This window comes from Sturnira hondurensis, unplaced genomic scaffold (genome assembly GCF_014824575.4).
Source record: "Sturnira hondurensis isolate 20B ecotype Veracruz unplaced genomic scaffold, ASM1482457v3 Scaffold0015596, whole genome shotgun sequence".
NCBI lineage: Eukaryota > Metazoa > Chordata > Mammalia > Chiroptera > Phyllostomidae > Sturnira > Sturnira hondurensis.
Genome location: NW_028088227.1, coordinates 18686149 through 18701416, shown reverse-complemented (window position 1 = coordinate 18701416; position 15268 = coordinate 18686149). Strand labels below are relative to the sequence as shown.

General features: G+C 33.8%; 1 protein-coding gene across 1 annotated transcript in view; it reads right to left on the bottom strand.

The window, feature by feature from the left end:
• Positions 1–623: 623 nt before the first annotated feature.
• Positions 624–15268, bottom strand: part of NCAM2 (neural cell adhesion molecule 2) — a 237798-nt gene continuing 223153 nt past the window's right edge. The window contains exons 18-19 of the mRNA XM_037064838.1: positions 10645–10764; positions 624–5838 (exon numbers count right to left, since the gene is read on the bottom strand). Of these exons, the coding sequence (XP_036920733.1) occupies positions 5730–5838; positions 10645–10764 (229 nt within the window). The 3' untranslated portion in view covers positions 624–5729. The remainder of the gene's footprint in view (positions 5839–10644; positions 10765–15268) is intronic.

Genomic DNA, 15268 nt, shown 5'->3' with positions numbered 1-15268 from the left:
CTGAGCACGGGCCTGTGAACCATACGATTGTGGTTCGATTCCCAGTCAGGGCACATGCCTGGGTTGCAGGCCAGTTCCCCGCAGGGGACCCACGAGAGGCAACCATACATTGATATCTCTCTCCTTCTCTCCTTCCCTTCCCCTCTGAAGATAAATAAATAAAATCTTCAAAAAATTATAAAAAAAAGAAAGGGGAAGAGAGAAATATCGATGTGAGAAACATCGTGGTTGCTTTCCTTACATGACCAGACGGGAATGGAACCCTCAATCCAGTTTTATGCCCTGACCAGGGCTCCAGCCCCATCACTTTTTGGTGTCAAGGGGATAATGTTCCAACCAACTGAGCAACCTGGCCAGCACCACTCTTTCTTTTGAATATACGGAGATATGTTCAGAAAGGTTTAAAAATCCGAAAGTATTTGTCAAGTCATAATTTCACTCACCACAAAGATATTATTCAAAATAAACATAAAATGCAACACTTTATTAAAGCAAAAGTATCTTTACTAGTAATATACAAATGGTGAAGTGACAATTTTGAATACCGTAAGCCATACTTTCAATATCTCTCATAAATACAAAACTTCAACATTTGCATTATAATTTTTTTACAGTTTAGACATATATATATATACAGCATTTCATAGGGACATACTATACTGAAACAATAAGAAAACTTCGTGGTAACTAACTAACTCAAGGATATAGAATCTGAGTGGGATATATAAGTTAAAGAAAATAAGAGTATGTTTTAATGCATACTGAACACAGCATAGAATTCTCATACCATAAAAAAAGGGTTTCTAAAACTTTTATCTCTAAGAAGTTCACGTAGTCCTAACAGAGTTTAGAGGCAAATGCAAAATCATGAACATTCCTTTAAGAGTTGAAACAAGGACGTTTGCTCTTAACAGTACCATTTATTTTATATAATGCATGACAATTTCTAAAAAAAATCCTATTTGTAAAATTTGAATCATAGGTTCTAATGTTAACTTTCTCCTTTGGGCTCCACTCCATTTTCTCCTTTTTATCAATAGAATTGGCCTTACTTTTCCTCTAAGCAATGTTCCTGGTTCCTGCTGAGGCTCTTCTCACACGAAGTCCTCACCTATTTAGAATGTAGGAGTGCAGTCTGCCTTCGTGGACCCTCTTAGTTCCTTTTCTATTCTCCTGTGCCTGGTGGTGATTTAAAATGCTTCAAGAGTCATTGCTTTGCTAGTTCTTTTCCAAGGAAAGCTAAAACAAGATGCCAAAAGATGTTCTCATTTCAGGAAAAAAAAATAAAAAGCAGTGGCACTTATAAGTGTATATGGGTATTTTTATATAAATAAATACGAACATCAGGTGGTGTAAATCCTAAAAACATTAAAAAATTAAAGAGAGGGTACTGACTAATGTATTTAAGTCACTGTAGTGAATAACGGACTATTTTCTAGGGATATTAAATGTGTTATCAAATAAATATTTAGTATTATATATAAAAGTATGTGAGGGTAACTAATTAATCAATTAGTATTATTGTATGATGTAAAATAGCTGCATCTACAACAGTAAATGCAATTGTTTAAAAACGGAGAGGAGGGACAGGAAGAACATTATATTTGTTCAGCAACTATTACATATAGGCCCCTTTATAATTTTCTCATTTACACACAAAATTGTTTCCTCTCAGAACATTATTAAGCACATTAGTCGAATCCTTCCTTGAAAGATTTTCATTTAGGATTGAAGTACTTCATTTCTGTGACCTTCCACAGTTTAATTTTAGCATATGCTAATACATCCCTATGCAATTTCAATGTGAGAGAAAGTGTAATAATAGTTCAAAGGGTCAAGACGATGCAAATTTTATCTCTAAAGATAAATAATGCAAACAATCACATTAAAAATATCTTCACCTACTCATAAGTTCATTGAATAAGCACTCTGGATATGGTTATCGAAAAGAGCTCCGTAAAAGGTTGAAATTGAGCATTTACGTTATTCTTCATGAAAAAGCACATTGCAATTTTAGTCAGTAATTGTAATGTTGTCCTAGTATTTTTTAAATTAAGAAACAGAGATTATAATTTTTTTACCACTTCAGTTAAGATATTTTCATCAGTGATTATCTTATCCACAACAAGAGGATTTGTGTCCCCAAATCAACACATAACAGTAATAATGTGAACCCAACTGACGCCATCATAATCTACCCTATTTCAAAAAGTCATCTGTTGCTTTGTTTTACACCTGGTAGCACTCAATTTCAGCAGTATCTAGAATGTATTTATTGTATAGAACAATAATACAGAGCAAATTGAGTATATTTTGTGTATGCATCAAAAGTACTGTTTTGTCATAAGAGGAAATTAATGGCACAGCATAATTTGTTACATTTAGATTTTATATTAGAAGTAATTTGAATTGAACATATTAAATGAAAGTAATTAAGACAGTTTCATTAAATTGTCACAGATGGAAGCAAAATATACCAATAAAGTTCGCAGTTTGTGTTTTTTCTTTTAAGAAGCAGGCTCTCGTGCTAATCTAAAGGCACAAATACATTTTTAATTATTAAAAATAAGCATAAAATAAAGGTATGATTATAAAATTATAATTAAATATTGGCACTCAAATAAATAGATTAATAAAATCCTTCTATTTATACAAATGTTTAATTCAAAGACTAAGATTCATATAAACTTTCTTGGATGAAATAGTCTTTGAAAATGCTTATATTGGTATTAATATTAAAAATAAAGGAAAACTTGAACAGTATTACATTAATGTTAGACATTAGTATCAATGATAAATAAATCTTTAGAAATTACAACTCTTAATTTTTGCAAATTATTGTAAAATGCATTAACACATTAATTTGTATCAGTTTGAAAACCAAATATGTGCTAAAATGCTCATATTACTATTTCCTCTTATATGTTGGTGTGTACAGATTGTCATTACCTAATTGCACATTACCTACCATGAAATATCAGTGTTTTTAGTAATATCTTTGCTTCTTGGTTAAAGTACCATAGGTTCTGATTATTTAACATATCTATTCTCAGTCAACTATTCTGACATTTGATACTAACAATTAATAGTACTCTCAGACAGTAAAAATAATATCTATACATTTACATTGATATATTTAGTCTACAATAAGAATGAAAAACAAAAAACGTGATTTCAGTTCTATTCACATTTTACAATTTACTAAAATCCATCTCTCAGGTGAAAACTTTTACAAGTAGATTAATTTGGAGCATTACATAAAAACATTAAAAGGAAAAGTTTATCACAGTATTGCCGTGCTCCTGCATGGCATACATTTCAGGGACAAGAGAGAAGGACCATTCAGACAGTTGAAACAGTGCACTTGAAACAATCTGTCTACAATTAGTTCCAGATTACCTGTTAACTTCAGATTTTACTCCACATTAGTGGCAAAAAATTCAACAAATATATATATATATGTACATATATATTTGAAATATTTAGGTAAATTGCTTTACATGAAAAGTTCAAATAAATGAAACAAATTTCAATCTGAAAAAACACAAAAATATGTGTTCTTTATTATTTCTCTGTTCTTGAAGTATAGCACAAATATAACAGTAGTAGACATGCTAAATTGTTTCCAAAGTTTTCCTAATTCTTTTACTATCGTCAGTTTAAATCCAGGTAGCCCTATCCAGGAAAAATTAGCATTCATGGCTATTGCTTCACTAACATTTTACTAAACCCATTTACTTTGCACAAGTACGTTGATTAGTTTTAGCACATTGATACAAAAATGTGAAAGACAGTAAAACACAGCAAACAGATGAGGAGACAAAACATAACTTAAATAGCAACAAATCCATCAAGAAGACCAGTTGGATAATTCCTACTAAAATCTTAGGTAGGCACTAAAGTCTCTTCTTTTTCTTTAGAGTAGGCCAGAAAGGATAGCAAGGAGAGATTTCTGTATCATAACCCTGTGAATCCTGGCAATGACACTGGACGGTTAGTGCCTGAACATGCAGGTGGGTGGATTCTGCCCTGCTGACAACCAAAACTGTAAAATTAGTTAGCTGTTTCTACTTGGCTGACAGGTTCCAGCACTAAGTATACAGAACTATTTAGTAAGTGGCATTAACATTACATCGGTATTCATCAAGTCATTTCTAGAGAGAGAGACCCTAAAGCAGGTTGCTCTGCATTGCCAGAACTATCCTCCAACGGTCTATTGGAGTTGGTTCCCCAGCCAGTCAATATCTGAGGTACAATACAACCTGAAACATTCAAGTTTATGAATGTGAGGGGCCTAAAGAAACCTTTGGCTCTCCAGGGTAGGAAATAACCTAAAACCTGCTCCCAATGGTATATATAATTCTAAGCATTAATACAGTTTTTCAACTTATGTATAAATAAAAAACATGTTCCAGTTGTTTTTTCCCTCAGGGAGCTTGCATAGCTTGGAAGTTAATAAGTGTTTTATCTGGGTACCAGGCCCTAACGAGTAATATTAGAAAGTTGATGTTGAATAGTTACAGAATTTCTCAACCAAAGTTGTTTATCAAAATCTCAAAATAACTTCTAGCTACAACATCCTAGAATAACAGGATAGTACAATAGTAATTCAATTGTTTAGCATCGACACCTTCATAGCATGTTTAAACGTTAATATCTCCTCAATTTATCCAAGGTAAGGATTTTAACTTCCATTAGCCAATTTCACTTATGATTGACTTATAACACTTGAATAATGCATTTTTAAACAAAAACTATCTAAAACAACGGGCAAAAAATGTATCTGAAAGTGTGGTTTGAAGTCATAGAAACTAAGAGACCTGTTTTTTGGTAAAATTATTTAAAAGTAAAAGGTAATCACATATTTATAAACATAGCAACACAACAAGGATATTATTCTCATTTCAATTTACTTTATTACTTGAAGCTGAGGGCAGAAACTAATATAATTTTCACTTGCAATACATTTTTCTGTGTGTAACCTACTGTGAGTGAATATGGCATCGATAAAAAGAGATTTACGGAATCTTCCTAATCTAATTGTACACGCAGCTAATATTCATTCAAGTGGGTAACAATTTTGATGTGGCACTTCAGTCTACCAAAAATCCATACAACTGTAACTTGAAAAGAGTTTTCCAAAGTTTCTTTTGATTTTTAATATCTGCTAAAGACAGCTGGCTCCTTCAAGCCCAGGTTCCCTGAAATTCTTGTAATAAAAAAAAATTATAACCTTTAAGTGTTTTCATCTTAAACTGAAATCCGCTTTAATTATCTGTCTGCCAAAATAAGATTAAAAACATGCAGGGCTTTCTTGTACATTTGGCTCACAAAGTTTTGCTTTGTTTTGTTGGTTGGTTTGTTTTGTTTAAATCCCTATTCATTGGAGAGGTTGTGGTCTGAAACACACTTCTTAAAAAGTATAGCACTTTAGCCATCAAATAAATGGCAGCTCTCCCACCATTGTGTCAAATCGATACCCAAGCGTCGGTGCCAGGCAGGTCTCTATATTGAGTATCTTATCAAAATAAACAACAACAGTAACAACAACGACAACAACAAAGGAAATTGACCATGGGCAGGAGTATTGGATCATATGTATATGTGTACAAGCTATTCCAAGCTAGAAGTTTCCCAAGAAATTAAGGTCAATGGAATAGTTTTGGTCATAGGGTCACTGAAATCCAAATGCTGTTTGCAGCATCGTTCACGCCTCTGCAATCTTGGTGTTATGCTTTGCTGTCATCTTCTTTTGACTGGATGTCATTAGAAACCTTAATTTCTATAGTTTCTGGATTTAGGACTTCTTTTCCATTCTCTTCTTTCAAAGGCAATTTTCTGGAAGGAAATATGAAAATAGTAAACTTCACTTGCTAATGTATTTTAAATGGGATCTTTTAATATTTAAGTTACTCTTTGGTAGAAGGAAATATGTTACAATTATTAGAATAAAAATATCCAATTTGTTAAAGTGATGACATTGACAAAAATAATCTCAGAGAGAATAAGACAATATTGTCTACTGTAAATATGTGGCATGATGCGAAATGATGAATGAGATAAAAATTTGTAAATCTACATGAACCAATCATTCATTATAAGGTGGCTTCAATTTGATAAAGAGTTGATAATATGAAAATATAACTAAGTGTTTGGAACATAAAAAATAATATGTCAGTAGATGATTTACTAGTACGTAAATTGTTCAGTAAAAACCATCAGTAGCTGCTGAGATATTCTGTTACATTAGATCAGGAAGCTAGGTAAATTGACACTATTCTTTGAAACTTAATGCAAATAAACATGCTTTGGTGCTCTCTTTTTTATTTACTATTTATTTTCTTTAATTGGCCTCTATTATTATTATTATTATTTTCTTTTCACTGATACAGAGAGGCCTGGTCAGAAAGATCACTGGAGAGGAGAAGGGAGGAGATTGCTTGAGGCAATGGTAAACAGTCAAGGACAGGATTGGCTGAGAAGCTGAATGCCTCTTGGGTGCACGGAATTACCAGTTGGAAGACCTACAGAGAAGGGGGCCAGAAACTCACTCTCTTCCTCTTCCTCAGGGATTCCCAAATAATATGCTACAGGCCCCTGCATTTCCCAGAGGACATTATTTTAGACGGCAGGAGGAACTCTGGGCACAACCTAGGATTGGGCTGGCCTGTTTGGGGGTCATGGGGCTACTTTTCTTTGGGTTTTCTAGAGGGGACAGGTTCTGAGGCAGAAGCCTGCCATTTTTGCAAAATTCTGTATCTTATGTTGTTTCAGTTTGTCAATTAATCTTTTGGAAATAAGATAATTAAAAACCAACATGTGGAATAAGAGGGGAATTCAAGGGTTAAAGATTTTAACCTTAGTTGATGACAGGCTTAAGTGATGAGTTAATGCAGGAAGCTATTTTTACAAAATTGTGTAGCTTTTGAATAAAGACTCCTTAGCTTTTTCAACAAACTTCTGCCTCAAGAAGTTTTCTGGAGGGTGGCAACTGACAGCAGAATCCCACTTGGTGTTTGGTAACGTTACTTTTGTATCATTTATGAGCATTTTTTTTTTATAAAGATTGTATTTATTTATTTATCTTTAGAGGGGAAGGAGAGGGAGAGAAACATCAATGTATGGTTGCCTTTCGTGCATCCCCTGCTGGGAGTTGGCCTGCAGGGTACCAGCCTGCAACCCAGGCATGTGCCCTGACTGGGAATCGAACCGCAATCGTGTGGTTCGCAGGCCTGCGCTCAATTCACTGAGCTACACCAGCCAGGGCTATGAGCACGTTTTTGAGAGTTGATTCCACATGTTACATATGAAGCAAAAACAAACTTTTTTCCAACATCAACATATTTGTTAATTTGCCCAATACTAAAATTCATACAAAGTGAAATTAGTATTACTTCATAGAATACATGATTTTCCAACCACTATGTTGTATATGTGAAACTAATACAAAATGATATTGAATGCAAATAGTAACTGAAAAAAATTATTTAAAACCTCACAGAAATAAAAAAGAAATAAATAAAAATAATTCAAATATAATTTTTAAAACATACTCTGATCTTTGACTCTCCATGGGATATATTCTAAAGAGTAAAAAGATTACAAATATATCCTTAACTACAGATAGTGTCTATATTATCATTCACAACCTTTATTCCTTAATTTTAAGACAGCTTCAAGAATCTTAGTCTTATCACAATGAATTAATATTTTAGTTATTTCTAGAATTCTTAAATTCAGTGGTTTACTATTATATTTTGTGTATATGAGTTTAGGGGGAATTTTTCTTCCCTTGAAAAATATATTTTCCACATCAAAACACTTTAGTTACAAATATAATTATAAGTCACCGCTGTGACTTTAAATTCACCTCTTTAGGGGGAAGTGAAAGCTACTCTGCTAGTTCTGTGACAGGATAATGAAAAGTTAGGAAAAGTCCTGGACAAGTGGAATAGGGAAACTGAAGAAAGAAAATTAAACAAAACAAAACAAGTTGAACAACTTATAGCCAGCTGGTGAATGGCAAGACCTTATCTCCCCAAAACAAGGGCACTTGAGAGCAAATGTTTTATACTTTTCTTCCTGAACCAGAGAAAACAGAGTTTAAATCACCCTGGTGTGGGAACTAGACAACAGAGAGTTAGTGAACGCCATTTGTGCTAGCTAAACCCAAGGACAGATGAAGTCGGGGCAACTAATGCAAAAACTCCTTTAGAAGCTGGACAGACCCAAGATAAAAGTAAAACAGTAAAGCAGATGAAAGAATAATCCCAAACTCCCCTCCCTAAATGCTCATTTTGATGCATCAGCATATTAAAAATACACCTAGAAAGCTAAGGAATATTCTGCTGAAACCTTTCCCAAAGATTCCTCCTGCAAAACAGAGGTAAAACCCTCAAGACAAAGACTGGGTATGGGCGTGCTCTAAGTGAGCCCATGCTCCTGGGGCATGAACTTTTTACTTCCTCCTAAATTCAAAGGGTCCCCCATGCGACTTCCAGCCAAGGAAGAGGCTTGTCCTGAGAGCAGTGGGCAGCCAGCTCGTCCTGGGCTTATTCCCAAAAGTTGCCTCCAAGGCCCCACTTTTCTCTGACTCCCAGTGAGCTGAAAGCTGCCCCACCTGGTCTTTCTTCTATCACTGTGACCTCCACTCGCCAGTGAGCCAGAGCAGACCCATGGGGACTCTTCCTTTCTTGTAAAGTTTCTAAGGAGCCAGCGTGGAGCACCACCTAGGCTCTCTCTCTCTCTCCTGTTGCTTCTTCTACCCTAAGTCCTTCCTTTGTTTCACTGTTGCCATACTCTAAAAAATCGCCAGGACTTGTGAAATCCTTCCCATGCCAAGTGAGGAGCCCACATGCTACAGGTCAGACCTGCTCAAGGCCAGCCCTCGTCTGGTAATGGTTCCTGAGGAATTTATTTCATATTTTGGAATGAGTCGGTAGTCCTTTTTATTCTGAAGATAAATGATACCATGTAAAAATGAATCAATCAAAAATAATTAACAGGCAAAAGCTAGTAAGATTTATTTCTGGGATGAAGGAGCATCTCCTTGGTACCTTCAGGGCAGGCTCTTTTATGTACATTATAAATATTGCAGACATCTTTCTTTCTTTCTGCTATTCCCAAGTACTGAAAACATTGACAATAAAGATTATAAAAACAATGGGTCACTGGTAGCATCAAAATATAGAGGAATTTAGAGTTGGCATGGGAAGTTAGCATAGGCTTAATACATCTCTATGTATTGAGTTTGTAATTAACCGGTGTTTACACTAATTGTTGGGTGGTGTGTTTTGTCTACATAATTATTAACTATTTATGTTTATGGAAATTAAAAATATTGTTAATGTTATTATTTTTTGTTAAGATTTTTTTCCCGTGATTGAGTGCTAGAGTAGTTATTAAGTCATCTTTTTATTTTTGTTTCTATTTGCATGTCATATGCAAGGGTTTTTCTTTACTCATTTTTCTACACATCAGTACAACATTGTAAGTGATAATTCTACACAAATGTCTGTTTGGGGGGTACTCTTTCGCTTCATTCAGAGATTTATAACTTCTGAGGAAGAGACAACAGAACTTACCATGTGGCCACTGCTTCCACTAGAGTTACCTTCAAATTAGAATGTAGGAATTCTACATGCTACTACTAAACGTGCCTGAAGATTTATATTAAAACTTTAACTGCAGAGTACTACAATGTATTTGTCTAAATATCAATCATTTCAATCCCTTCAGAGCAGATAATGGGGATCCATGAAACACATTGTTTTCTTCAGCAATGGCAACACTCAGAATTTGACTTCGGCTGAGAAGCCTAAAGCAAAATTTTCTCCACAGGAATGTTTCCTAGCAAAGGAAAAGAAATCTTTCTTTTGAAATCAATGAAATTTAAAGGGGATTTTAGTGAGTGGTACTTAAAGAATAGTGTGGTAGTCACGGTTTTGTTCACGTTAAGTATAATCAATAAAATACAACTATTTCTACTTCTTAATAATGTCTTTGATTTATATTATTTTAATTTTTATATACAGGAACCTAGGTGCATTTGATATGCTTTAAAGGTTTAGTTAAAATACTCGCTATGGTTTTAGTGGAGTTATGATAGATGTAGAAAGAATAACAATCTTGAATGGAGACCAAGTACCATTTACCACATAAATATTAACATGGCAGTTTAACAGCATTTCTTCCTGTCCTTTACAAATACTCTTTATTTTTAAGAGTTTTGTGTATATTTAACACTATTTCTATTTTAAACTATCATATTTTTATTCAAAGCAATGACTACTTCCTCCTAAAACATCTTTATTTCAGTAAAAATCAATGGCATTTTCAAACCATAACTTTCTTAAAGAGCGAGATTAGTATAAAACATATCACTCTCTCTGGCATTTTTTGTATAAAATAATAAATATATGTTTGAACAGGAGATTTTCCCTGACATCAGCACAAAGTGTTCATATGCAATGACTAAAGAGAAAATAGATTTTTAGATGTCCACATGTTCACTGAAGATGTTCATTGAAAAACAACAGTTTTTCTCAAAGCATTATATTTGTAAATATTTACTAAAATGATAGTAATGTGTTATCACTGTAGAAATACTTATCCAAAAATCATTAAGCATTTCACTCTACATACTCAGGTTCTGTTAGTGGTGTGGTTTCATTGGGTTCATTTACTGGGCTTCCATCTTCATGATTAGTAATTCTTTCATCCTCTGTTCTCATTTCCACTATTGGCTCTTTTGAGCCATCTTTCCTAGAAAAATAAAGAAAAAAAATTCTTACCTATATATGTTGTAAAAATGGATGCACTGTGAAATATATTTTAAAATCTCCACCTGATCCCACCTGCTCGTAAACTAGCCCAGTGTTGTCTGATTGAGAATACCACCAAGGACTTTTTTTGCATTTAAATTCATCCTGCCATATTTTTCACTCAGTAAAAAAAGAAAGAACATATTTCTTTTTTGTATATGATTCTTTTTCTCATTAAAATCATGTTTCAAAATTTGAAATATAAAATTTACACATAAGATATCTTTTACTGTTTTAAATGTCTATAAATTTAAATAAATGATTTTACTATAATACAATAATTGACTTTTAACATATTCATGTTTTCAAGAAAATAGTTTAAATAGAAACTGTAACATGTATGAAAGATACTTCCAATTAGAATTTCATATTCACATAATCTTTACTGATTTCTAGAATATTAAAAAGTATAATTTCTAAAGTAATAATAAAGTATAATTTCTAAGATATTAAAATATACAAGTGTAATTATCATAATTGTGAAGAGTGGAAATTTACCACAAAGTTTTATATCTCAAGAAATAGAGTAAAAGTAAAGAAAATCTAGAAGTCATTTGTTGATGATGAAGGGTAGGTGAGATATAAGGGCTGGAAATGAGGTGTTCATATTACAGACAATAAATATGCCCCCTCCCCCAAATAAGAAAGGGAGGCAGAGTCTTCAACTATCCAGGGACATACACTTACTACACAATTGCACAACTATGCTCATTCATATTAACACTAATGATTTGAAAACTTATGTCCATGCAAAAATCTGCACATGAATGTGTATAGAAACTCCATTTATACTTGCCAAAAATTGGAACCAATTAAGATGCTTTTCTCAGGGGAGTGAGTAGATAGACTGTGGGGCAGGCATACAATTGGACACTGCCCAACAATAAAGAGAAATGAGCCATCAAGCAACAAAATGACATGGAGAAACTATAAATGCATATTGCTAAGGGAAACAGCCAGTCGGAAAAGGCTACATACAGTGTTATTTCAACTATACGGCGTTCCCTAAAAGGGAAAACAATGAAGCCGGCAAAATGATCATTGGTTGCCACAGGTTACGGGTGAGGGAGTGAGGGATGGCGGTAATGGTGGAGCACTTGGCATATTAGGGTAGTGACACTATTCCACAATTTGAAGTATTACCTGTTGTTTTATGTTATCAGTTGTATCTTATTTCTCATAGAGATCTTATATAATTTTTCCAATTTGAACTATGAAGTTTTGAAAAAGAACCTTTTAAGGCAGAGAAACTATAATATAAAAATTAGGATGGATGCATAAAAAGCATGGGACGAACCATGACTTTTCATCTTGCCAAGTCTTTAAGGTGAAGCACACTCTGTAGGATTTACAAACAGAAGTGCTTGTGGATAAACTAACAAATGTTAGTCAAATAAATAGCACAACTTGAATATTGTTGTTTTGCTCATGGTCACCAACAGCTCTGTAGTTAAGACAAAAGCATGAAGACCCTTTCTGATGCATTTGTTCTCCCCCCTCAACTAATCATTAGTAGTTGACTCTATCTCAACTATATCCAGAATCTATATTTTTATGTGTCTGTAGTAGTATTGCAGGTACTACCTTGGACCAAAAACCCATATTTGTCCCCTGGAGTCTTGTAAGGTCCTTTTACCCAGTCTCCCTAATTCTAGATCTTTCCACTAAAATCTCCAGGGTCTCATTCTTCATCACCAGCTAAAGCATTTAATTTTCTTTAAAAGATTAAGTAACTTTCAATTTAAAAAAAAAGATTATTTACCTTGATCCAAGAAAATTTAACACTTTGGTTCACAGATAATTCTCTGACCTGATATTTGTACCAATCTCTCCTCTGCCTCACACCTCAGGTTTTCTTGTCCTTTCAACGTAGTAAGCTTCCACCTGCTTCAGTGGCCTTTGTAGTAATTGTTGTACCCGCAACGGTGTTTTTCCCTCATCACTGCTTTGGTGGCTCCTTTTCACTCTACTCTTCAGCTTCAGTTTTATTTTCCTTGAGAAGTCTTAAAGGCACCAGTATGTAGTAATGATTTGTCATTCTGCCTTTCATTTTTCTTTGTGCTACTAGACATTTTCATTTTTACTAAATGTTTATTTTACATTTTCCTGCATTAGAACATGAATTCTATGTGAATAAACTTCTTGTTTTTTTGGTCATCACTTTACTGCCAGATTACATAGCAGTGCTTATTACCTGGTAACTAGTCCATAAATAATGTTTGCTCAATGGTTGAGAAAGGATGCAAGTGCAAAAACTTCATATATATATATATATATATATATATATATATATATATGAATGTATATATATACACACATACACACATGTAATTATATAATATATAATATAATTATATATCTTATGTAAATATGTATAATTATGTAATATATTGCTTTTTTCACATATGAATAAAGAAGAACTAAGTTTAATGATATTTTATTGAGTTGATAAGATGATGTAAAAGCACAGCATGTTCTTATGAAGAGAACAAAATATACTGAATGGTGAATTGATCCCACTGTACTTACTGACACATGTTAACCTATTTGAGTGAGACAGAGATTAATTTCTAGTTACTCTTTAAAATGTTCTGTGTCCAACAATTAAGCAGGTGTCATTTTGATTGCAAATTGAATTAATTTCAATTGAAAATGTATGCTATCAAATTTAGTATCTCTTGAAGTGAAAAAAATCCATCCTTACAGCATATCCATGAGAAATAGTCACAGAAATATTGCCTAGTAATATTGAAATAGGCTTGAGGATGAAAAATGAATACAGCGATACGGAATGAATTCCTCTATGTCTCTAGGCCTAAAAAGTAATGTATGAGACCATATTTGCGCAAATGTATGTATAGAAAAAACAAATAGAAAGGACTCAATGATAAAAAATGAATTACTGTTATAGTTTTGAGATTAGATACAATTTTATCTAGAGATCACAAACCAAAAGTCAGTATTTTTTAAAATATTTTTTTTATTATTTTAGACAGAAGGAAAGGGAGGGAGAAAGAGAGGAAGAGAAACATCAAAGTGTGGTTGCCTTTGTTGTACTCACTACTGGGGATCTGGCCTGAATCCCCATGCCTGGACCAGACACCGAACCAATGACCCTTTGGTTCGCAGGCTGGCACTCATTCCACTGAGCCACAGCAGCCAATTCCAAAAGTAAGTATTAAAACCTCTTAATTACTCTCTTTGTACATGGCAAAAATTTCCCTGCAAAATTTAACTCTGCATATTTTCTCAGGATTTACATTTTGTCTAATTAAATAAAATATGCACAGGGAACTCCAAATTCTAGTAGTCACCTTTTAATAAAAATTTGGAGTAAATTCAGACTCTGGATAATGTATTGCATAATACATATTTTCTATGGAGACAATTTGAAACTTGTATGTAGTCACTTCTTACAATTGTAGGCACTGGTACAATTTATGTTAACTTAGTTTAACTTAGTTTTTACATCAGATTATTATTGATGCCTTTGTTTTATTCAATATTAATAGATAAATGGTGGAAAAAATAATAACCAAATGTATTTTTTAAAATTTTATTTATTTATTTATCTTTATAGGTGAAGGAGAGAGGGAGAGAGACATCAATGTATGGTTGCCTTTCATGTGTCCCCTGCTGGGAGTTGGCCTGCAGGGTACTGGCCTGCAACCTAGGCATGTGCCCTGACTGGGAATCGAACAGCGATCCTCTGGTTCGCAGGCCTGTGCTCAATCCATTGAGCTACACCAGCCAGGGCCCAAATGTATTATTCTATGTCTATCTATCATCCATCTAGCTATCTATCCATCTATCTACATACATATCTACCTATCAATATTTAAATTGTGTCCATAAAATTTTCACTTTGGATCCCATTTTAAGGCTTATTTTATGTATGTATGTATGTATGTATGTATGTATGTATTTACTTATTTATTGTTGTTCAAGTACAGGTGTCTCCACTTTCCCCATCACCAATTTTCACCAAACCACCACTCCCTGTGCCACCCATCCCCACCTCCCACCCTTGAACCTACACCGTTTGGCTTTGTCCATGTGTTCTTTATACATGTTCCTTGATGGACCCTTCCCCTATTTTCCCCTATTATCCCTCTTCCCCCTCCCCTCTGGTTACTGTCAGTTTGTTCTTTATTTCAATATTTTGGTTATATTTTGCTTGCTTATTTGTTTTGTTGATTAGGTTCCACTTACAGGTGAGATCGTATAGTATTTGTCTTTCACTGCCTGGCTTATTTCACTGCACAGCTAAAGAAAAGAGCAGTAAAATGAAAAGAGAACCAACCATATGGGAAAACATATTCACCAATGATACCTCGGATAAGGTATCAAAATATATAAATAATTCACATGACTCCACTCCAGGAAGACAAACAACCCAATTAGAAAATGGGTAAAAGACCTGAACAGACACTTCTCCAAGGAGG